This window comes from Malania oleifera, chromosome 6, assembly GCF_029873635.1.
Source record: "Malania oleifera isolate guangnan ecotype guangnan chromosome 6, ASM2987363v1, whole genome shotgun sequence".
In the NCBI taxonomy this organism is placed as follows: domain Eukaryota; kingdom Viridiplantae; phylum Streptophyta; class Magnoliopsida; order Santalales; family Ximeniaceae; genus Malania; species Malania oleifera.
This window is the reverse complement of record NC_080422.1, coordinates 38,178,915-38,204,418: the sequence shown is the minus strand read 5'-3', so window position 1 is coordinate 38,204,418 and position 25,504 is coordinate 38,178,915. Positions and strand designations below refer to the sequence as shown.

Below are 25,504 nucleotides of genomic sequence, written 5' to 3'. Positions count from 1 at the left end.
TAGGATGAAAAAGGAGAACTAGGACACTCCTTGTCTGAAAATGATATGGAGAACCGATGATGTTTGGCTTTCTCAATAACACACCATGAGTTATTTCTTTCCTCAAAGAAGAACTGATTTGGTTGATCGAGAGAAGGTTCAATCATTTACCATAGGCTTCTAGGAAGTTTGGGTTGAATCCGCAAGAATGATGAAAGGTGAGGTGAGAAAAGAAGTTGGAATGAAAGAAAAGAAATGGGTTTGTTCTAAGATCGGTTCAAACAATGGTTAAGAAATGAGCTTGGTTTAGGATGAAAAAGGAGAACTAGGTTTCAAGGGTTGGTTCACAATGAAACGAGAGAGAGAGAGAGAGAGAGAGAGAGAGAGAGAGAGAGGGAGAGAAACATTGGTGTCTACTTGGGCTTTCTCTTCTTCTTAAAGCCAATTTAAAAACATAAACTAGAGAGACATTGGAAGGAGACGGTAGTTAAAATTTCCCAATACACAAAGTATTTAAACATGAAAAATTCAAGGGAAGCAACAAGAGAGAGCGTGAACATGAAATATCAAAAGGTGCCACTATAGCGAGAAATATTGCGAGACATCTCATTTTGAACCGTATGGTGAAATAGCTTCTCTTTCTCCCTCTTTACTTTCTTTTAATACCTTTTGTGTGAGACTTAGAGCTAAGCATAGCTTCAATTGAGTTTTTTCATTAAGAGTTGTTGGAGAGGAGTTACGTTTTCAATTTACTAGGGTCTAGAAATGAAAACCAAAAACAAAGACTAAAAAAATCAAACACCAAAACTTAAAACTTAAAACTTAAACTAAAAAATAAATTAAAAACCTAATTGAACTCATGTTCATTTTTGTCCTTGAATCAAATAGCAATAAAAATAAAAATAAAAAACATGATTAAAATAATAAAAAATGCAAAAGAATATAAACTAGAAATATTATAATAATAATTAATATTGTATTTAGGTTATGTTTATCTCACAAAATGTCTACTCCTAAGAATAAAGTGGTTCCAATACAAGAATTTGATAGTTTTAACATTTTTTTTTTTTTTTCAACTAAAAAAAAATGTATTAGAATGAGGGAGAAGTCACAACAATAAGGGACAAGAAGTCCACCCAAAGAAAATAAATGAAAAAAAAGGAAAGAATAGAAAAGAAATAATAATAAATAGATAAATAACCAAGGAATCCCCTCTGAAGTTCACTAACTCCCTTTTGTTTTTGCACCCATCAAAGTGCACTTCATTTCCTATTAGATCACACAACTTTAAATCCAATTTAACCATGAGATATTAAGTTTCTAAATCCTCCCATAAGATCTCCTCTACTGGAGTAGAAAGAATAACATCTTTGCATTGCAGTTCAATAACTAGACCATCGTCTTTAAAAATATAAACCCCCCCCCCCCCCCAAAAAAAAAAAAAATCCTTCCAACGAAAATGGACGTACGTATGATAAATACCCTAGAACATCACACAAATTAGAAACATATCCATATTGTTCCCTAATCTCATCCAACAATAAACCCCCATCACAATCAAACTCACTAAGATCAACACTATCAGTATTGAGAGGCCCCTCCATTTCATTACAGCCTTTCCTTCGCTAGCCCTGTCACAAAAATTACCCATCTTTTTAGCATATATATCTCTCTCGATGCTTAAATCTCCTTGTAAATTTCCCTTTAAAATCTTTGGCACAATCTCACCAAAGTGCTCTCTCTTATCTTCATATTACTTCCTCATTTCCACACCACCTAAGCAATCTTTCGATGAGCATACACCTTAAGACCCTTATATTTATCAAACCTAAGACCTAAATCATCAGATTTCCTCCCTAAAACACCATCTTACCTATTAGCCTTGGTAACATCAGCCTCTTGTCCCTATACAGAACTAGAATCATCAACCACTTTGACACCTAATTTTATCATCTTTGTGGCCAAGAGACATTTTCGAAGACAAGCTATTAGCGCCCTATGTTAACTCCACAACTAGATCTGTTGCATTTGTGCCTATAAGAGCTGGAGAGAGGGCTTTGGATTTTGTTAACAAATGAGTGAGAATCCATCTTCCATGTATTCTTCAAGGAATTGGGCCTGCCCATAAATAGGAATAGTTAAGGGGTCAGTCCATTAGCTCTTCTCCAGGAATAACAAAGAATAGATAAGGAATAACTATTACCATGAATGTCTATTCTCAAATTTCTTATTGCATTTCATTTTAATCCTAGGAATAGCTACTCCAGGAACCAAATGTAATCTTAATTAGTTAATTATTTTTTGAATGAAAAAAAAAAAAGATATATCATTAGAAAGAACGTAGATAAAAAGGAGAATAAGAAACTCTCCTACGAGAGAAAAATAATAAAAAACAAGAACTTACAACCGAAATAATTTAGCCTTGCTTTCCAACACACTATAAATCTGAAAACACACCCCCTTAAACTACCCCTTAGCATAAGCCCAAAACAAAGCAAATACTAGATCCTATCTCAAAGTAAAGATGAAAACATCTTTTCCCCGTAAAAGGAAATAGCCAACAAATCTTCCACCGAATAAGGACGGACCCAACTCCCCAAACATACCAAAGTGCTAATACCAAACCCTTTCTAAGAAAAAGAAATGTGCAAAAAGAGATGAAAAACTAATTCTGAGCTATCAAAACAAAATGAGCACACATCCAGAAGTAAAGCTTTGGAAAGCCACATACTTTGCAACATATTGTTGGTGTTAACTCTATCAATAACAATCAACCAATGAAAGCATTTCCCTTTGAGGAAACTTTAGCCTTCCAAAAAACCATAAAGCTCAAACGGCATGTTCACTTGAATCAAATGATCAGAAAAAAAGATTTACAAGAAAACTCCTACAGAGAATGCAGAGTCCACAGCTGGATGTCTTTCCTATTAGAATGAAAAAACCTTCAAGCAAACCCAACAAGGTTGAGATTTTATCCACCCCACTATCATTAAGAGACCTATGAAAATGAAATTTCTAAGAAAAATTTTCCCCATTAATGATCAAGAACGAGGAGGCAACCCCATGTGCAACGAGGATAGGTGATAAAGACTAGGAAAAAAATGAACAAAGCAAAATCACACACCCAATTATCTTCCCAAAATGGATATGAGACCCATTACCAAGAACAAATTTAGTGAATGGGATAAAAATAGAGTGAAGTTGTTAAATACACCTCCAAGGACAAGGACTCTCAAAGGAACACCTTATCCCCATATTTGCATCCCACTCATTCTCATACATGCCAAACTGGCTTTTAATTAACTTTCTGCCAAGGGATTTCTCCTCTTAAGACAAAACCACCACAACCATTTACCCGAAGGGCAATGTTTTTAGGCACCAAATTATCAAGACCCAACCCCCACCACCCCACCCCTCTTTCTCCTCCTTAGACCAATACACCACCTACCAACTAACAAAATGATCTTTCTTTTCCCCAACCTCAGACCGAAGGAAATCTCTTGTGGCTCTCTCAATTCTCCTAGCTACCCCCACAAGGACAATAAGTCCAAGGCTACTCTAAAATACCACAACTAACTAAGAGGCAAAATCTAAAGATCTAGAATCACACAAGTTTATACCATTGGTTCCATTCTTCCCCAAAATTATATTGGAACCTGAAACCCTATCAAAAATTTATAAGATAGCACATTTGAAAAGAACTACTCATGATCATCTAGGAAAAAAATTGTGCCATCAATACCACTGCCCCCTCGCTTCCCATTCCTAACCCTCGCATAGAATGTCTAACAACTGCCCTATCTATCAACCGTAAGAACAAACAAGAAAGGAGAAAGCAAATCCTCTCATCAAACATTCTTTGACCCCTTATACCATGAATTAGATTAACCATTAATAATAACTAAAAAAAGAAATTAGACAAGCATCTCATCATCCACTTCCTCCATCTCTCCCCAACCCTTTCTGGCCATAACCTTATCAAGGAATTCCAACAAACTTGATCATAGGCCTTTTCAAAATCTAGTCTAAACACAATCCCCTTTTTTCCTCCTAGTCGCATCCTCCACAACCTCATTTGCTACTAAATTCTCATCTACTATCTACTGCCCACAAAATCCCTTTGAGCCTAAGACATAGTGTCTCCAATCACAAAACTTCGCCTACCCATAAGAATTTTAGCAATAATCTTACACACTACTCACTAGACTGAATTAACCAACACTCTTCTTAGGGACCAAAGTAAAGGTAAAATTAATGCTTGCCTACAATCCCATTACAAGAGAACTCATTAATTTCTTCATTAAGTCCTCCCCAATCACATTCCAACAATCCTGAAAGAAAACCATATCAAATTGATCTAGGCCCAAAGCCTTATCTCTCTCCGTCCCAAACACCACTGCCCTCATTGCACTCTCCTCAGAAGGCCGTTCCAATCAAGTCTCCTGAATAAAAGATATTGGCTCCATCAATCTACAACAAACCCTCAATCATGAGATACTCAAGGTGAGATCATGACCAATGGATGTAGTCTAAGTTGGTAGGGGAATGACATTAATACACAATTGAAGTAGGGGGAAAATTAAGCAGTTTGATTTAGGGTAAGGTTTGTGAAAATAATTGGGCTAGAAGATTGAAGATTCAAATCTGGTTGGAAGCTATTAATCAAGGTAGCAGAGATAAGATAGCATTCAAACTAATAGTCCGGAGAAGTCTCTAACTTTCAGGTTTTGCAACAAACGTAGGCTCTTCATTAATAGTCCAAAGAAAATCAGTACAAAAATTATATATGCCTCTTGGTAGCATAATCCTAAAAATAATTGAACTGTCAAAACTAAACACACTGACATTAATGGTGTCCATAGTGAAATAAAAATAACCAAAAATATCCTGAACATGGACTGCTTGCACTAAAATGCTTGAGACTGCTACACTGCTTGTGAATAACGATCAACTCTGGTGCTGTGAATAGTAATTTAATGCAATATTCTATTCAACTCCCAATTAAATCCTCTGCCATTATCCCATCAAACCATATCTTTTGGCCAATAAATTTGCCCTTTTCACTTGTTCTCTCTAATTGTGTCACGTTGTCACTACATAATTAAGAATATAAGACTCACCAAAAATTTTTAGCAAATATGAACTGAAACTCTCCATTAAGTGTAAAGCATGTGGTGATACGACAACCCTATATTGTTCATTATTAGAAGTTATTTATGTCTTTTAGTAATACTATTATTAAGTTTGTTAATATGTTAATAAGTGAGAGTTAGTAAGGGTATTATTGTCATTAGAATGTATTTGATTTGTATTATAAATAGAGGGAGAGATCTTCAAGTCATTCATTTAATCAAAATGTCAACATGGTGTCAAAGCGAGATCTAACCTAAACCCTATCATACTCAATCGTCGCTAGGAAACACCTTCTCGTCGCTACCCTTCTCAAATCCACCTCCACCCTTCATTATTTCACAAAACCAACCATATAGCCAAAAATAGAACCCTCTGAAGCCTACCTCCACAAAACCCCATTGTCAACAAGTGCCCCACGCACCTGCACGTGCCGGTCAACTGCTAGCAATGTCGACCCCACGCATCAGTGTGTGAGAGAGTTTTCAGCCACCTTTTTCTTTTTTTTTTTTCCCCTCTGCCATGTTCTGATCCCCTCTCTAGACCATATTATCAAGCTATTGGGCATGTTTTTTGCTCAAAGATCCAACTGTTTTCGACCATGCACTTGTGGTAATCCGTTAGTTGTTGTTCAGAGTGCATAAAGGCTTCTTTGTAAGTTTCTTAAAGCAGTGGCATGTTCATAAGTTAAGTTGTGCGGCTGTGGCAGTGCTATATCAGTTGGTAAGTTGTTCACCTCAACCGTGGTTATGTCGGTGCTTAACATAATCCGTGATTGTCCCAGTTAGTTTTGATTGTTCTTCTTGTTTGACATTTGTGTGGCTGCAAGTTTGTGAGAGTCTATGAATACCAAAGACATGTTTCCTTCATTGCTGCCACAGATAACAACTCAAAAGTTGGATGGAAAGAATTATGTTCAATGGTCTAAAGTTGTTCGGGTTTATTTAGCAGGATTAGGAAATTCGACCACTCTAGTAACATTGCACATGTGTATGATTTATCCCAGGATTACTTTCAGTTACAACAGGGAGATAGGAGCATTGCAACTTATCGTGGAGAGATGAAACATATTCATGAGGAGCTATAATTGTTGACATTCGTGAGATGCAAAAGCAGAGGGAGTGGATGATGGTTCTTCGGGTTCAAGCGGCCTTAAGACCTGAATTTGAGGCAGTCTGGTCCCAAATACTTAGTAGTGCACAATTGCCATCATTTGCCAATGTTTACTCTCCCATCCTTTGTGCTTCCTTTAGAACACATTCTCCTACTCTTGCATCAAGCTTTGAGAGGGCAACCTTTGCTACACAAGGTGATTTGAGTTCTCTACCAAACAATTGCAAAAGTTATTAAGGTGGTTTGAGTGGTCGTGGTAGTAGAGATGGACGAGGTAGAGGCACTCCTCGTAAGTGCACTCATTATGGAGGAGGTAGAGACACTCCTCGTTAGTGCATTGAGCAGTGTTGGGACCTCCACAATAGACCTTCATGTGTTGCCAATGCAGCCACCACAGACTTCACACCTTTGGGGCCAGCCAAAGAAGCCACCACTGACTCCGCACCTTTGGGGCCGAGTTGGGGGCAACATACTGTATCCATGTCAAAGGAAGAGTATTCCAAGTTTCAGCAGTATCAAGCGTCACAAAAAGCTTCTCTTCCCATGGCATCTCTTGCCAAAACAGTTAATCCTACAGTATGCCTGTCATCCAGTACTTCTTATCCAACCCACTACCACTGATCATATCACAACTATACCTAATTTCTTCTCTACTCTTCAGTATCTTGCAAATTTACCTTGTGTTACTCTTGCTGATGGATCCACCACTGTGGTCAAGGGAATTGGGATTGTAAATCCCACTTCATTTAATTCTCCTCCTTCGATTTTGTATATTCCCAAGTTTCCTTCCAATCTTATGTCTAATAGCAAGATTACAAAATCCATGAATTGTTTAGTAACACTCTTTCCTGATTCTGTGGTTATTCAAGATTTGAAGATGAGGAAAATGATTTACGCAAGGCGTGAAGCTGAGGAACTTCATCACTTTGAGCCGCTATCTCCTACTACCGCCTACACTATAGCTACCACACCTCTCCAAATTCATTATCACCTTGGTCATCCTTCACTGGAAAAATTAAAACATATTGTTCCTAATATGAATTTTGTGTCTAGTCTTGCTTATGAATCTTGTCAGTTGGGAAAGCACTGTGTCCCTTTCGCTTCCCAAGTCAATAAACAAACCACAAGCCCTTTCATGTTAGATCATTATGACGTTTGAGGTCCTAGTAAAGTTGTACACAAGTTGGGTTTTTAGTACTTTGTAACTGTTAGAGTACCACTTTACCTAAAAGCTTAAGTTGTTAGGTTGTAGGCCAACAATGTATATCAAGCTTTGACACTCCCCCACATGTGCAGCCTGATAGCACATGGAGAGATAAACACACGATAAATAACACCCGTGATAGAGAACACAATAAATTTTTTAACGCACACAATAAACACGAACAACAAGACTAGAACCCAAGACCTCCTAGCAACCAGCTCTGATACCATGTTAGTACCACTTTACCAAAAAGCTTAAGTTGTTAGGTTGTGAGCCAACAATGTATATCAAGCTTTAACGATAACCTTTATGGATGATTATTCAAGAATGACTTGGCTATATTTAATAAAAGATCACTACATGTTATTTCATGTATATTGTACATTTTGTTCTAAAATAAAGACTCAATTGGTTTGCCAATTCGAATACTTCAAAGTGATAGTGCTAGTATTTCAATTCACAATTCACTACTTATATGACTCAGTTTGGCATTGTCCATCAATCATCCTCTATCCACACTCCTCAACAAAATGGGGTTACAAAGAGGAAAAATAGACATATCCTTGAAATCACTCACACCTTATTTTATTAAATGCATGTATCTAAAGTGTTTTGGAGTGTTGTAGTACTTAATGCTTGCTATCTGATCAACAAGATACCATCCTTTGTTCTTAATGGTGAAATTCCCTGCTCCATTCTCTTCCCTAATTCACCTTTATTATCTTTCCCTCCTCATAAATTCAAGTGTGTGTCCTTTGTTCATTAACTAACTCCTACGATGGATAAGTTGGATCCTTATGCTATAAAATGTGTCTTTATGGACTACTCATATACTCAAAAGGGATATCATTGTTATAAACCTGTTTTGCATCGCTTCTTTGTTTTTGCAGATGTTACCTGCTTTGAGTCTACACCTTACTACACCCAATCCCTGAGTGCTTCTAAGCTCAATGTGTCTCTTCCTCTGCCTAATCTTCCAGATTCTAGTTTGTTGTCCTTGCCCAATCAACCATTTGAGTCCCCATGTAGTTCAAGCCCTTCTCATCGCCTTGATCACCCTAATTTGCAGGTGTATTCACAACAGCAGCTCCAAAGAAAAGAGTCCCCTCTAGCTTCTACTACCATGCCATTGGTTTCCTTGTCAGATGATCATATTTTCCATGATGTTGATCCTTTCATTGTCGTTCGAAAAGGTAAACACACATGTACCCAACATCCCATTTCCAACTGTGTATGTTATAACTTCTTATCACCCTTCAATTATTGTTTTGTTACTGCTTTATCATCTACAGACCACCTTAAATCTATTTCGTAAGCCTTAGCCCACTCTAAGCGGAGCAATGCTATGGCTAAAGAGATAAATGTTTTACAAGACAATAGCACTTGGGACTTGGTATCTATATACACTGTGAAAGTCAACCCTAATGGTTATATGGCTCGTCTGAAGGCCCGTTTTGCTGCTAAGGGAGGTATATGGTTTGGATTATTCTGACATTTTTTTCTCCGGTTTCCAAACTTACATCAGTTGGTCTATTCATCTCCTTGGCTACTACTTGTCACTGGCCTTTGCATCAATTAGATGTGAAGAATGCCTTCTTGCATTTTGATCTTGAGAAGGAGATCTATATGGAGCAACCACCTGGGTTTGTTGCTCAGTGGGAGTTAGGCTTATAGTGTCAACTCAAGAAGGCACTATATGGTTTAAAACAGCCCCTTAGATCATGGTTTGGTCGCTTCAATACTATAGGACTTGAGTTTGGTCTTCGACAATGTGCAGTGGACCATTCTGTCTTTCATCGTGATACTTCACCAAGTAGGATCTTCTTGTTGTGTATATGGATGATTTTGCTATTATAGGTGATGATGATAAAGGTATTTAGAGTGTCAAACTTTTTTCTACAAACTAAGTTTCAAACCAAAGGTTTGGGACCGTTGAAATACTTCTTGGATATAGAAGTATCTTGATCTCGTATGGGAACTATTTTTTCTAAAAGGCAGTATGTTCTTGATCTGTTAGATGAAACTAAACTGTTGGGATCCAAACAAGTTAATACAATCCATGGATCCTAACAACAAGTTAGTGTGATATATGGGTGATTTTATAGTAGTCAGAGGCGCGAGGCGAGCTGAAGCGCAAAGGGTATTTGAAGTCGAGGCGCGCGCCTCACGAAGGTGAGGCACACAATTATTAAAATAGTGTAAAATAACTATTTGGGGTAATTGATATATGAACATATGAATATCTAGTAATATTAGAATTTAAAATATCAAAACATTCAATAAAAAAATTGAAAATTTAATAAAATTGCCAGGACAATTCAACATAGTTCAACATCAAAAGAAAAGAGTACAATAAAAGATTTCTAAGTATAAAAGAAAAGAGTACAAAAATATAGTTTGCATGGGAGAGACACTGGCTTAAAAGATTTCCCTAATTTAAGCATTGAAGTGATTCTCTGAAGTACAACTTGCATCCCTTAAGTCATTTCTCTTTTAATTGATACAAATTCTCTTAGATAAATTTTAGCAGCAATAATTATAATTGAAGATTTGACTAATCATGACTTGAATTTGTATTAAAGTGATTCTAATGATTTAAAATAATACTAATAAAATTTAATATCAAAATTAAGTTTAAATTGTCACATTTAATATATCAAAACTTTCTTGAAAATACTACGGGGAAAGTGAATATATATTATTTTAATGAGTGGTACAAAAATTTTGATCATATAAGAATTATTTAAACATTAACCTTTGAAATTTTTTTTGGGGGGGGGGGGGGGGGGGGGGTGTGGGGTTCATTCTTTAGAGCAAGCTGTATCCGAAATCCAATCCTAAGAAGACGGTAGACGCTTGAAATCCATTGTGATCCATTGATTTGGGGGGTTATGTGTCCAAAATCCACCAGCACCCTCACGTGACATAAGCAAAATGCAAACAAGCAACAGTACGCAGGCAGCAGAAAGAAGAAGAAGAAGAAGACGAGCTCGCTTCTAGTTTGAAACGTCAAAGACGACGTGACGATTCGAAGACTCGCAGACGAACTCGCGAAGGCTCTTGCTGGTTTGAAATGTGGAAGATGAAGTCGCGAGGGGTCGTGTGACTCGTTCGTGCTGGTTCGAAATGTCGAAGACGAACTCACGGTGCTGGTTCGAAGCCTCGAAGACGCTCGCGAAGGCTTCTGGCTGGTTTGAAGGCCCGTAGATGAACTCACACTGCTGGTTCGAAGGCTCACGAAGGCTCCTAGTGGTTCGAATGTGCAAGACGAAGTCGCGAAGGGTCGTGAGGCTTCAAAGGGTCGAAGAGGACTAGGGCTCCTGTTTGTTCGAGTAGAATGAGGGCTACGACTCTGGTTCTGGCTATTTCTTTCATTTAACAAACTCAAATTTTTCAAGGCGCGCCTGTCGCCCCTCTACGCCTCAGCTCGCTTCACTGCGCCTCTTGTAGGTCGCCTCGCATGGTATGAGGCGCTAGCCTCCTCGCCTCTCTGCGCCCCATGCATCAGACGCGCTTTTAACTACTATGGGTGATTTACTGCCTAATCCTGGACAATACCAAAAACTTGTTTGAAAGTTGAATTATCTCACAGTAATACCAGAAACTTGTTAGAAAGTTGAATTATCTCACAGTCACTTAGTCGGATATATCTTTTGCAACAAGTGTTGTGAGTCAATTTCTAGATTCTACGAGGACAAGTCATTGGAACGCAGCAATTTGCATCTTGAGATATCTCAAAGGTACACCTGAGAGAGGTCTTTTATATCATGATCTGGGTCACACTTATATCCATAGATATACAAATGCAAATTAGGTTGGGTCGCCTTCCGATCGAAGATCCATAACTGAGTATTGTATCTTGGTTGGTGGTAATTTGGTTTCTTAGAAGAGTAAGAAACAAATTGTGGTGGCTAGATCAAGTTTTGAATCAGAATATAGAGCTATGGCTCACACTATTTGTGAACTTGTATGGTTGAAGAACATATTGGAAGAATTGGGTCTTTGACATCCTCAACCTATGAAGTTGATGTGTGATAATCATGTTACTCCTCGTACTGCCTCCAACCCAGTGTTTCATGAGCAAACGAAACACATTGAAGTTGATTGTCATTTTGTTTGGGAGAAACTTGTGTAGAAGCTCATTACTACCGCTTATGTGAAGTTTGACATACAGCTTGCTGATTTGTTTACCAAAGCTTTGGGGGGTGCTCGTGTTTAATTTATTTGTAACAAGCTAGGAGCATATAATATTTATGCTCCAGCTTGAGGGGGAGTGTTAAGAGGTTATTATGTCTTTTAGTATTATGATTTTGTTACTATGTTAATTAGTGAGAGTTAGTAAGGGTACTATTATCATTAGAATATTTTTTGTTTGTATTATAAATAGAGGGAGAGACCTATCTTCAAGTTAGGTCATTCATTTAATCAAAACCTCAGCAATCACGATCACGCAGAGCAGGAGCAGGAGGAAGAACATGAATGTGTGGCCAACTTGATTTGTGGCATGCTCATAATGCAATACCATAGTTGGCATAACAAGAAACCAAGTATCTCCTTTTCCCTTAAATGATAATACAAACTTCATAAGAACTATAAACCTGTCAGCATGTTTCGACACCTAAATATCATGCAACAATTCTTAGGCCAAAAACCCTTTAGAGCAACTATATTGAGGAAAAACAATAAACAGTATTAGCATCCCTGAGTTGACTTTACATCATCTGTGGAACAAATACAAGCAATATATTTGCCTGAACCTTGCTGGTAGGCCAATATAATCACATCAAAAGATTTAATGAAAGTAAACAATGAAGATAAAATGTATGTTAATATAGGCTTAACAACTGCAATGAAATTCAATACCTTACTACTAACAAAAAGCAACTCTTCCTTGTGTTCATTCTTCCAAGACATAACCTGACCACCATTCAAATATACCTGTTGCACAAAAAATTTGATATCAGTGGGGGAAAATACTAACGGGCAAAAAGGAAGGGCAAATCCTGTTAAATGGAGGGAAAGATAGGTAACATGTAGTCAAGCACAGTTGTCAAGGAGACAGTGATTACCTCCACATGTAATTAGAATATGTCAAGGACTTATACCGAGTTACAGGCCACAAGTGTACTGATTGAGAACATTCCCATCTTTATCTAGCAAGATTCACATTACAACTCAAACAGAGTTTTTGAAGAAAAAAACTCTCTTAATTTTTAAGGACAAATGGGATCAAAAGTTTGAATTTTTGGTTTAACAGGCAACATCATTTGGATTTACAAAATGCTTGACTATTTTCATTTTATTTCCTGTAAACGAAGTTCCTGTATGAATTGGAAAATGATTTTAAATAGCAGTAATGAAAAGCATAATGTATCAACAAGCATATCAGAAAGCAACAGAAGCTAATGTTATGCAAAGGTGAGTGAGTTCCTTCACATGTTATTAGAATTAAGATCAAGGATTTACACATAGTTACCACAATTCTGGGACTGTTTATTCTTTTTTACATACTGTTTATTCTTTTTTGCATTCTAATGGGAAGATTTTTTCATGGGACTTCCATTTCTGCAGATCTCTGAATGATGGAGAGGTGGAGGAGCTTGCTTCTTTGTTGATTTTGTTGGGAGGTGGTTGTACTCCCAAATTTCCAGTCAGGAAGGTGTGAGGAAGTAAGTGCTGGATTCTGCGGGAGACTTTCTCTTGCAATTCTTTCTTTAAGTTTTTTGATCCAAGAGAACATATCTTTTTCATTCTATCACGGTAATTGGAAGGCCAAGGTTCTCTCTAAAATTAAAGCTTTTATTTGGTTGTTTGTTCTAAATAGAGTTGACACAACAATCTATTGCAACGTAGGAGGCTTTCTAAGGTTTTATCTCTGGTGTGTGTGTTCTTTGCATTGATAGTTATGAATCTGCCTCTCATTTGATTATCATTGTTCTTTCTCTTAGAGGTAATGGAACAAGTTGGTTTTATTGGCAAAACTTGGGTTTGTTCCAGACTCTGGAGTTGGTGGAGCATATGCTGGCCATTTCCTTTTCAGGGTTCAGAAGGAGTAAAAACAGCCCCATGGAGATGTGGGCTGTGTGCTGTTTTATAGGGTATTTGGATGGAAAGAAAAATGCGTTAAGGGGAAGACTTCTTGGATTAATGTTTGGGATAAGATTCAATATTTGGCTTCTTTGTAGGCTGTTGCTGCTGGTTGTTTCAAAGGAAAGTGTGTTGAAGATGTTCAGCACGACTGCTATGCTGTTATTTTGTTATCCTATTTTAGTTTTTCTGTTAGTTTCAGGAGGATTGCTTATTGTCCTGCTTTGTACATTCTTTCTCTATTAACATACTCCTATTTTAATTTAAAAAAGATCTCCAATGCTGGAGATAGGAAATTTTTGTCTTTTGTAACCACCTTGCTTTACGATATTTAAGTTTACATAAAAAGTTTAGAGCTAAGCATGCTAGTTGGGTGGAGTTCCTTAATGAGTACACCTTTGTTTTCAAACACCGCTTTGACTATAGTCGAGTTGTAGTCATTCTTCATAATATGAATGCTTATGTCATCAAATTTTATGGCTTGAAGCCTTGAAGGATGGGTATTCTACTAATCCTAATTTTAGGATCCTTTTTCAGGAGGTAAGGGTAATCGTAGAGGATTTGTAGACTTTCCCGCCCATGATGGTTTACCTGTTTAGGGGACTAGGTTATGCATTCCCGGCACTTCTATTGATTTCAGAGGTCCAGAATTGAATGCTGGTGGATTAGCTAGCAGTTGGGTAGGGACAAACCGGTGTCCTAAACAGAATGGGTTTTTTAGCCACCTTTGAAGAGGGATGTAGCTAGGATAATCTCCTAGTGCATATCTGTTAGTTGGCTAGTTATAAGAAACAAAAACTAGTATTTATACACCTATTCCTGTACTACACATGCCTTGGGAAGACTTGACTGTAGATTTTGCTCTTGGACTCACTAAACCAGACAAGGGACATGATTCCATCTTTGTAGTAGCTCATCAGTTCTCAAAATGGCACACTTCATTTCAAATAGTAAGACATCAACTACTTCTCGCGTAGCTAAGTTGTTTTTTAGGGAGAAAGTCAAATTACATAGTTTTCCAAGCTCCATAGTGTCTAATAGGGGCTTCAAGTTTGTTAGTTACTTTTAGAAGACACTTTGGAAGATGTATACTACAAATTAGATGTTTTCTTCTGCTTGTCATTCCCAAACTGATGGTAGTAGTTCAGCGGATCTTCTTAGCTGTCTAGTGGACAAAAACAGGGCAATTGGGACTGCATGCAACCTTCTATTGAGTTTTTTTATAACAATTCCATGAATAGATCCACAGGTAAGAATCATTTTTTACGCCTCTATTTTGTTACAAACCCAGTAACCCATTGATCTTGTCCCTTTGCCAACAAATGCCCAAATTTCATATCCTACTAAGCTTTTGGTTTGTTAAACCATGAGTTGCACTATGAGTTTAGGCGTAAACTTGCCATGTGGATTGTGGACAGAGGGCTAGAAAATTTAACGTGGGCAATAGTGCCATGGATCGTGTTAGACTTGAACACAAACCTAGAAATTCCTTTGAGAAGCTCCATGCTCAAACCATTAGTCCTATCTGCATCCTCTAGAATTAACCTACTACATATTGACTTGATTTCCCTGATCATATGATCATTAATCAAGTTCTCAAGGTAGAGTATTTGAGACAGCTTACCGACACAGCTTTGAACCTCTTATTTTGTCATTTAAAGCACCGGTTCTGCAGTTCCTCAAGCTCCTCCCATTTCTCAACCACAAGGCAAAGTTGAGGCTATTCTAGATGATGACTCCATGATGATTCCTTCTCATGGTGATTTTCAATGATGGTTCAATGAAAGGGTCATCCAACTTTGAATACTACATGACTTACAGAAGGTGATGTTCATGAGAATGCTCCTACATTGTTAAGAGTCATATCTACAGTCACGCTATACAAAATTGAGTTCCTTTCAGCCGGGAAAGTCTGACAAAAAACTGCCTTCATCATTTAGGCTGCCTATCTAGCATACTTATTTTTGGATTAGATTTAGGAAATGCATGAATTAGACGATGTAATTGTATAATCCTTGTTATGTTCAGGTTACTTCGTAATTACGTGTTTTAGTTAATTGTAGGGTATAAATACCCCACTATGTTTGAGAATAATCAATTTGAATTCAGAAACAATGTTTCTCTTCCCTCTCCCTGTACACTGTTTTTCAAAAGAGGAAATCTCATTAATAGGAAAATGATTTACAAAGAGGAGAATAAGGCATTTCCCTCTACCTTATTGCTCTCTTTCCCTGTAATGCCCCATTGTTATGCACCATGGGACCTCAAAAATCAATTTCATAACAGTGTGATGTAATGGTACATGCTACTTATAACACATTATCATGGCCCCTGTTTAGGACATTGTGGACCACATCTTAGTTCCTTTCAATGATTTTCACTCTTCACCTAACAACAGAGAAGGATTTGAAAAAGAAGGGGGGAAAAAAGATAAAAATAAATGAAGAGTGGGAAGGTAAAAAAAAAAAAAAAAGTAGTAGAAGGAGAAAGACATCCCCAACTACTATTAACTTGAGGCATGCATCTTTATAAAGATATGCTAACAGATATTTCAGATGGCCCCACTGACAAGTAATAAATTTGCCCCCCTCTCCATAATCAGAGCATGTTTCTTCCCAAAAGAGCAGCCTTGCCAAAAATTTCAATTCCAATGGAAATTCTCATTTCTGAGAGTTTGGGTTTATGGAAGTTTCGATTTCAACAGAAATTTTTATGTGAAAAAACCACTGGTAACATATAATAAATTATGGAAGTTGTGAATTAAGCCTTGGAAAATATTAAAATAGATGATAGTGAATAATTCAAAATTTCAGACGGTATACCCAATGCCCAAAATTTGGCTGAACCTTGATTTTGTTTCAAACCCTTCTGTAATCTGAAATTTCAGCAAAATTACCAAAATTTAAGACCATATTACCACATCAGCTATCTTTGATCATCAAGAACACCTCAACATAAGAAAACAAGAAATCTTGATCCATTACTATCTCTGTCTATCCTTAATTTTTTTTTTTTTTTTAAAAAAAGAAGTCCTTATATTTAGAAAAGAATTGACCCAGTCAATATGACAGCCATCGTAAGAGGCTAAAAGGAGAGATTGTGCTCACAATAAACCTAGAACTTAAACGACATAGCTGGTATAGCAATGCTTCTCAATTCTCAATGTAGCACAAGACCATGTCAGATTCCATTAATCACATAAATGATTCTTTAAAGAATTCCGATGACCTATAGTGAATTACCTAGAAACAAGAGCAGCAATAAGCATCACAGAGCTACAAAACAAGAGAAGGACATCTAACACACCAATGAGATATGGTGAAGCTTGTATAGGAAAGTGTAGGTTTCAAACATACCAGCTAAAAATGCAAAAAAAAAAAAAAAAGGAGGGGGGGGGGGGGGGGGGGGGGGGGGGTGAAGTAAACTGGTGCTTCATCAACAAACAAAAACAACATAAAAAAAATTTCCCAAATCAAACCAGGGAAAACAGTGCAAAAAAATTACGATAAAAATTATTCGATGATGAAACATGATAAAAACCTAATCCAATAGTTTTTAGATAAACCCCTTAGAAGGGCTCGGGGCCTCAAATGTTATTCAAATAAAAAGATATTTTAGAAGAGCATATGAATGCTCAATTCTAGAGTCAAACAGGATGTTGTAAGAAAAGGTGATACTTGGTTGGTACAGGAATACATCCCAAAGTACACAAAAAAAAATCAGAAAGCTGCCCAACCCACCCTACCTCATGTCCATGTGGCATTATGAGATACGAAAAGAATACCCTTCTCTAATGTCAGTTAAGTATTGGCAGAGAAGAAAAGGGATAACCCAAGAGAAATGTACACACACATATGCACACAAATTCATCACAAACTCAACTTTACAAAAACCTGCCCATGCAACTCGAAAAACTAATTGAATTTATCTTTCTAACCAATTAACTTATGTGATGGACCAAATTTGATGGTTGGTTGATTTGGTTTAACCTTTCCATTTTAAGCAACAAAGAATTGAGATGGACTAGATCAACCCATGAACACAAGAGCCGTGCAGCACAAAAGACTACAAGCAAAACAATCCATAGTGATTTTAAGAATCCATACAAGAGGACCTTACCAGGATCACCCAGATGGCCAGATCCTGAGCCCAAAATAAAGGGACAATAAATCCTTTGCTAGCTCCAAAACAATCCCATCATTGCACTCTTTAAAAATGGAGTCAAATGCACATGGGAGCCACCATCCAAGCACTTTCCATACTAAAAGTTTGTATTACTGCAGTAGATTTTTTTTTTTTTTTTTTGCGGATTTTAGTTATTTTGAGTTGATTTTTTTAAAGTTATACTGCATGATCAAGATTGAACTTACTTTGAGGATTAAGATTAATTTTAGCTAGGGTTTAATGCTATACAATGTATTCTAATTGACATAATCCATTTTAGTTGCAATAATACTCCAGAATAAGGCAGTCATCAAAAAAATACACTCCAGAATAAAGGCATTCCTTTTTTTTCATTGGTTTTAGTATCCAGAGCAGTATTGTACCTATATTCCTCTCTCTATTGACTCTCTTAATTTCCTTTACAACCATATTCTGGTTACGGATTGTTTCCTACATCAGTTCCACCCTTATTCACCCTATCAATCTGCTTACAGTTTCGATTCTAACAGCTTAAGCGATACTGACCATATTCTCCTGAGTCCTAACTAGTCTCAACTGTTTACAAGTAGGTCATTCATGATTCTAAAAAAATAAATAGGGGTGTCCATAATTCTAGAAGGTAGCCATTTTTAGACAGAAGAACATAAAAAATATTCATGCAATAACTTTCACCAAAAATATAAGGAATATCTGAAAAAAAATTTATTGTGGCCCAGAAAACTGAACACCACTGGTCCATTGCCCATTTGGACAATAGATATTAGGATGCAAGGGTATTGGCACATTCATTCATCTCAATTTCTCAGAGGCACAGGTCTGAGTGTATTTTATACCAAAAACTGATGGAGCAATATGAACGGAGAACGGCAGCAAAATTAACTACTTTATCGCCAAGCTAGATCAACAAGGTTGTAGAAGATAAATGACGTGCAGTACAGGAAGATTGTAATCTAAAGTACTCCTAATGCATGATATACTAGGATTGCTACATGAAATGACATTTTTTAAGACATATTGAGGCTAATATGATGATTTTAGCATTTACTAGCATTTCTGTGCACTTAGATTTACTTATTGCTGCACACATGAACATGAAAAAAAAAGGAAGCTGCCAATATAATCACAGCAAGGTGGTGAAGAAATGCTTTTTCTTTTTTTTTTCCTGGTTGGGACAAGGAGTGAGGGAGGGTTAGTTGAATATTATGTACACAACAAAACCAAGCTTTAATCCCACTAAGTGGGGTCGGCTATATGAATCCTTTTCCGCCAATTTATGTGATCATGAACCATTTCTTTTGATAGATCCAAGGATATTAAATCCTTACTCACTATCTCCTCCCACGTTATTTTAGGTCTACCCCTACCCCTTCTACTGCCCCCCACAGTAACTAAGTCACTCTTCCTCACAGGTGCACTATGTGGCCTACGTTGCAAGTGTCTATACCATCTGAGTCGTCCCTCCCTTATCTTATCTTTTATAGGAGCTACACCTAACTTACCACGAATATGTTCATTCCTTAATTTATCTATCAATGTAATACCACTCATCCATCTAAGCATTCTCATCTCGACAACTTTTACTTTTTGGATATTATGTTTCTTCGTCACCCAACATTCCGATCCATATAGCATAGCTGGTCTTATAGCTGTCCTATAAAACTTCCCTTTCCATTTTAAGGGTATTCTATGGTCACATAGCACACTTGAAGCACTTCTCCATTTTACCCAACCTGCTTTAACTCTATGCATTACATCATCTTCAATTTCTCCTTCAGCTTGCATAATAGATCCAAGGTATCGAAATCTACAAGTGCTATTTATTTCTTCATCATCAAGTTTAATTTTCTCTCCAATATTCCTCATATCATTACTAAAACTACATTTCATATATTCTGTTTTATTTCTACTTATCCTAAAGCCTCTAGATTCCAAAGCTTCTCTCCATAATTCTAACTCGGCCTCTATTCCGACCCTAGTTTCGTCAATTAATACAATATCATCTGCAAACAACATACACCATGGAACCTCCTTTTGAATACTCTTAGTCAATTGGTCCCTCACTAGAGCAAAAAGATAAGGACTCAAAGCAAATCCTTGATGTACACCTATTGTAATTGGAAATTCTCCAGTTTCTCCATCTATAGTCCTTACACTAGTCATTACTCCATCGTACATATCCTTAATGACATTGGTATACCTACAACATACACCCTTTTTTTTTTAAAACCCACTATAGAACTTCCCTAGGCATCCTATCATATGCTTTCTCAAGGTCAATAAATATCATATGCAAGTCTCTCTTCTTTTCCTTAAACTTTTCCATTAATCTTCTTAAAAGATAAATAGCTTTTGTGGTAGATCTCCCAAACATAAAACCAAATTGATTTTCTGAGATCTTCGTTTCTAACCTTAATCTTTGTTCAACTACCCTTTCACATAGTTTCATCATATGACTCATAAGTTTAATTCTACGATAGTTATTACAATTTTGAATATCTCCTTTATTTTTGTATATAGGTATTAAAGTGTTTTTCCTCCATTCATCTGGCATTTTCTTAGTTTTTACAATGGTATTAAATAAATTAGTTAACCATATAATTCCGTTATCACCCAAGCATTTCCAAACTTCAATTGGGATGTTATCTGGTCCCATAACTTTCCCATTATCATTTTTTTTAGTGCAAACTTAACTTCGTTAACTATAATTTTGCGAATAAATCTTATATTTTTAGTTTTTTCGTCATTTGACAATTCTAAGTTTAAGCCTTTTATTTGGTTTTCGTTAAACAACTTACTAAAGTAACTTCGCCAGCTTTCTTTAATATCTTCGTCGTTAACCAAGACAATATCATCCTCACTTTTTTATACATTTTACATTTCCTAAGTCCTTACTCTTCCTTTCTCTAACTTTAACAAGTTTAAATATATCTCTTTCCCCTTCTTTTGTACCTAATCTATCATACAAACTATTAAATGATCTATATTTAGCTTCACTAACGGCCCTTTTTGCATCTTTTTTTGCATCCTCATATTTTTCAAAGTTATCTCTGTTTCTACATTTTTGCCACGTTTTATACCAAATTCTTTTTGTCTTTATGATTTTTTGTACATCTTTATCCCACCACCAACTCTCTTTGCTATTCGAGAATCTTCCCCTTGATTCACCTAAAATCTCTTTTGTTATCTTTTTAATAGAGCTAGCTAATTTATTCCAAAGAGTATTTGTATCTATGTCATCCTCTGTGATCCAATCCCCATCTTTGATCATTTTATCTTTAAATTTTATTATATTTTCTCCTTTTAGGCTTCATCATCTAGTTCTCCTACACTGGTTTATTTTATCCTTTTTCTTCCATTTTTTAATACATAATATCTAACACTAAGACTTTATGTTGTGTGATTAGGCTTTCACCTGTAATAACTTTACAATCCTTGCATGATAAACGATCTATCCTCTTAGTTAAAAAAAAATCTATTTGACTTCTATTTTGTCCACTTTTAAAGGTTAATTAAGTGTTCTTCTCTCTTCTTAAAGCAAGTATTCATTATACTAAAATCATATGACATTGCAAAGTCTAAGATCATCTCCCTAGACTCATTTTTGTCTCCATATCCATATCCTCTATGTATCCTCTCATAATTTTTATTATTTCTTCCAACGTGTCCATTCAGATCACCTCCTATAAATATTTTCTCAATCCTTAGTATGCCTAGTATAATACTATCCATATTTTCCCAAAATTGTCTCTTAAGATTTTCAGCTAAGCCAACTTCAGGAGCATAAACACTAATGATATTTATTATCTCTTGTCCTAATACCATCATGATTTTTATAATTCTATCTCTTATTCTAGTTACATCCACAACGCTATCTTTTAAGTTTTAGTCTATAATAATGTCTACTCCATCCTTATGTTTTTCTTTTCCAGTGTACCAAAGTTTAAATCCTGATTTATCGATTTCTCTAGCTTTCTCCCTCACCCACTTAGTTTCTTGAAGACAAATTATATTAATTCTTCTTCTAATCATTGTATCCATAATTTCCATGTTTTTATCCGTAAGTGTCCCTATATTCCATATTGCTAATCTAATCCTAATTTCCTAAACTAACGTCTCCCACGTCTAGAATGATGCAGGAACCCTCGCATATTTGACACCGTACCCGGGCGCTGACACGACGCATCGCTTCGAGGCGATGACCTAGCCCACCCTCACCCACTTTTCGCTACACCCAAGTAGTTCAAGTGCAATGCGTCGCTCGTAGGGGACGCCCCAGCATATATTCGGTAAGAATTCATATCATAGTGATCTAACAAATTTTATGCTAGCTGTCAGCTACCTAACACAACCCTCCTCCTTACCCGGACTTGGGACCGGCTGTGTGTGAAAAATTTTGGACATTAAGTGCATCACAGGCGGAGTTAGTTTGAATATTATATACCCATGAAAATTTTTTTGAAAAAAAAAAAAAATATACGCCATTTCAAATTTATACTATGATATTGAATGGTGAGCCAACAAGAAAGAACATGCACATAAAATTAAAATGTTTAAGCTCAAATGAGAATGTTGAGGATGAAAAAGTGGTATTAATAGCAAATATGGACTGCAAATTGAATTCATGAGTGAAAAGTTAAACATAGCAGCAATAAAGGACAAGAAAAAGGTTGTCATGTTTGTACATATACAGCGATGCAACAAAGACCCATGAATGTGTAACTAGGGAGAGATTTATTGAATTTGAAGGTACTACAAGGAAAATAATGGAAATATCAATTAGATTGGACCGAGCTTGTGTTACCTAGAATGCAAAACTTTCTTGTTTGTGAAATGGGTATGGGATCCTAGTACGCACATGCTCTAAAATGTGATAGAGTTCCAGTTTGCTTATGTAGGCGTGTAGGTAAAAATGCATAGTTTAAAAGAGATTGCAGTGTTTCTAAATTTATTTTAAAAATTTTTAAAACATATTGGCAAAGAGACTAGTAAGGGCTAGAAAGAAAACTCTAATGTATAACACTCCATTTTTGCTCATAAAAGAAGTCGTGGGAAATAATGAATACTGTGAATAGCCAGATTGAGTGTTCTGAAACAACATGCACCATGTTTCATATCCAACTCGTAACAGGGTCAGTTAAATTTACAAATTCGGTTCATCCTCTTGACAAGGCCCAACTTTGGGTCATAGCCAGTCCTACACTAGGGTAAGGGTCTGATACAAGAGGTGATATGTCTACCAAAAAAAAAAAAATTAATCTTTTAGATATATTTTAATCATTAAACTAAAATTTCAAAATTATCTGGCGCATGCCAACAGTGAATTATGTGCTACTTATTGAAGAAGATTGAGATGATCTATGTCGGTTTCCTGTCCTCCTAAAGCTGGGTAGACCCTTCATATTTGCTTCTTCAGGACTACAATGACAATTGAAGATGATCAATTCCAAATATCAAATCACATAAAAACCTGAAGTTCCATATGAGGACGGCCCCTCTGTTTGGGAAGCAATCTGAGTTAAAATCCTAATCGCCAACCTTCCAACTTCAACAAAAACAAATTTCATTTTTTTATTGGCATAAAACAAATTTTACTTATAGATTGCTGATGCAACAAAACAAAATTCATGCCCTTTTTCTTAACCCATTAGATCCTACTTCATTCATACATTTGAAACTGAAATGATCCATGTCTTCCAATCACATTCTTTCCCAGGACACCAAAATTATGAGGCTAAAAGAGTTTTAAACATATTTCCTAAATCAGTAGTTGGAGAGCCTAATTGTTTCTATGATATCTTCCACCATTTGTGTATCCCAACTTTCTCAATTTATTCAACAGCAGATCTTTATAATGTCATGTTAAGCCGTTGTAAACACTAAAGATTTGGGTGCCTTTTACCTCGGACTAGGTATCCTTACCCATTTCCCATGCCCCCATTGTTCCTAAAACAGTAAAATCATTGACCTTATCTCTCACAAAAACAAAGCGCATACTAGAGAGAAACACAAAGGAATCATACAACATTGACAGAATGACAGCAGCTACACTCTGCCGAACCAAATAGATCAAAATTTCGTAAAACAAAGTCATTTCAGTTATTCTAAAAAATTATAGAACAAAAGAATACAACATTAGTACATTCCACATAAAGATTCGAATAATTAAGTAACCCTAAATATCAAAAACAAAATATCTCAATAGCAATCAAATAAAAAACACTCTACCAAAAAAAGGAAAAAAAAAAAAAAAAAAGGAAGCAACGCATCAAGCTTCAGATCCATTAACGTATCAGTTCAAACAAAAATTATCCAAAAATGAAGATCAATTAATGACGCGAAAGAAACGAGAGCCAACGAGAAGAAAAGAGTAAATGATACCTCAGCAGAATGGCCTCGGATCTCTCTGAGAACCACCTTGTCGAGGCCATTAATCCCCTTGCAGTGCTCCACATACACCAGCTCGCCAGACATCTCTCCGCCCTCACTCCCTCCAGAACGCCCAAGGTCTGGTCCTGTATGTCTACTACGAGATCAGAAGACGAGAGAGAGAGAGAGAGACAGAGAGAGAGAGAGTTTGTGCGTGTTCGCACGTGTATGCGCGTGTGCGCGCGTTTGTTTTATGTGGTGCTTGGCTATGAAAATGGGCAAACAACGAGTGTTGTTGCTCTTCTAATCTTTTTGGGCGAGGCAGAATAACGAAAAAATGAAAAAGAAAGCGAAAAAGAATTTGACCGTACTTTCTGGTAGATCTTATTGCCTCCATTAAGAAACGACGAGTCCGTTGCGTTACGGTGAGCTTGACCAAAAATATCCATATCTTTTTTTTTATGTGAAAAAATTTATTTTTGTTATACGAAGATGCAAGAAAATAAATAAAAAGACAGAATTTTTCATGATTTGACTATGTCTACTCCACGGATTGGTGGAATCAAAAATTCCACTATTTTGAAAAAAATTATAAGATGATTTGGAATCGTACTTATACAAAATATCTCTTTTCATATTCTCTCATCTTCTCTCATACTTTCTTCTGTATGTCTATTTTTTTTTATATATTACAAAATGAGAGGGAGATGACCCTTTTATGGGATAATACATGGTGGTGGAGATGAAGGGGTGGAAATAAAGGAGTGGAAGATAAAGGGGAGACGACCATTTATATTTTCATAACACCCCATTTGGATGTCATCCATATATTAACTTCTTCTGTTAAATCTTTAAGAAGTCTCATTCCAATGAGATGAACCAATTTCTTGAATATTATAGTAGGTAAAGTTTTGATAAACAAATCTGTTAGATTATCACTTGATCAAATTTGTTGAACATCTATATCACCATTCTTTTGGAATTCATGTGTATAGAAGAATTTTGGAGAGATATATTTTGTTTTGTCACCCTTTATGTATCATCCTCTTAGTTGAACTGTACATGCAGGATTGTCTTCATATGAAATTATTGGAATACTCTTAATTGATTGAAAACCACAATTTACTTGGATGTGAGAAATCATTTATCTGAGTCACACGCATTCTCTACTAGGTTCATGGATAGTTAGTATTTCAGAATAATTAAAGGATGTTACTGTAACTGTCTGTTATATTGATTTCCAAGATATAGAAATTTTTTCATAAAGAAATACATATTTAGTTTGAGATTTAGCATTATAGGGATCAAATAGATATTCAGCATGTGCATATCCTACTAGTTGAGATTTGGAGTCAAATAAATATAATACACCTAAATTAGATGTACCTCTCAAATAGCGTAAAAAGTGTTTAATTCCATTATAGTGTTGCAAAGTAGGAGCAGAGCTATATCTTGTTAGTA

General features: G+C 36.3%; 1 protein-coding gene across 3 annotated transcripts in view; it reads right to left on the bottom strand.

The window, feature by feature from the left end:
• The window catches only part of LOC131157060 (putative glucose-6-phosphate 1-epimerase), a 43,324-nt gene extending 18,923 nt beyond the window's left edge, over positions 1-24,401 (bottom strand). For 2 of the 3 annotated variants that reach the window (XM_058110922.1, XM_058110923.1), the window contains exons 1-2: positions 24,056-24,401; positions 12,290-12,364 (exon numbers count right to left, since the gene is read on the bottom strand). In XM_058110922.1, coding sequence (XP_057966905.1) covers positions 12,290-12,364; positions 24,056-24,148 — 168 coding nt within the window. In that variant the 5' untranslated portion in view covers positions 24,149-24,401. The remainder of the gene's footprint in view (positions 1-12,289; positions 12,365-24,055) is intronic. The other variant, XM_058110925.1, reaches the window with a different exon arrangement.
• Positions 24,402-25,504: the final 1,103 nt, after the last annotated feature.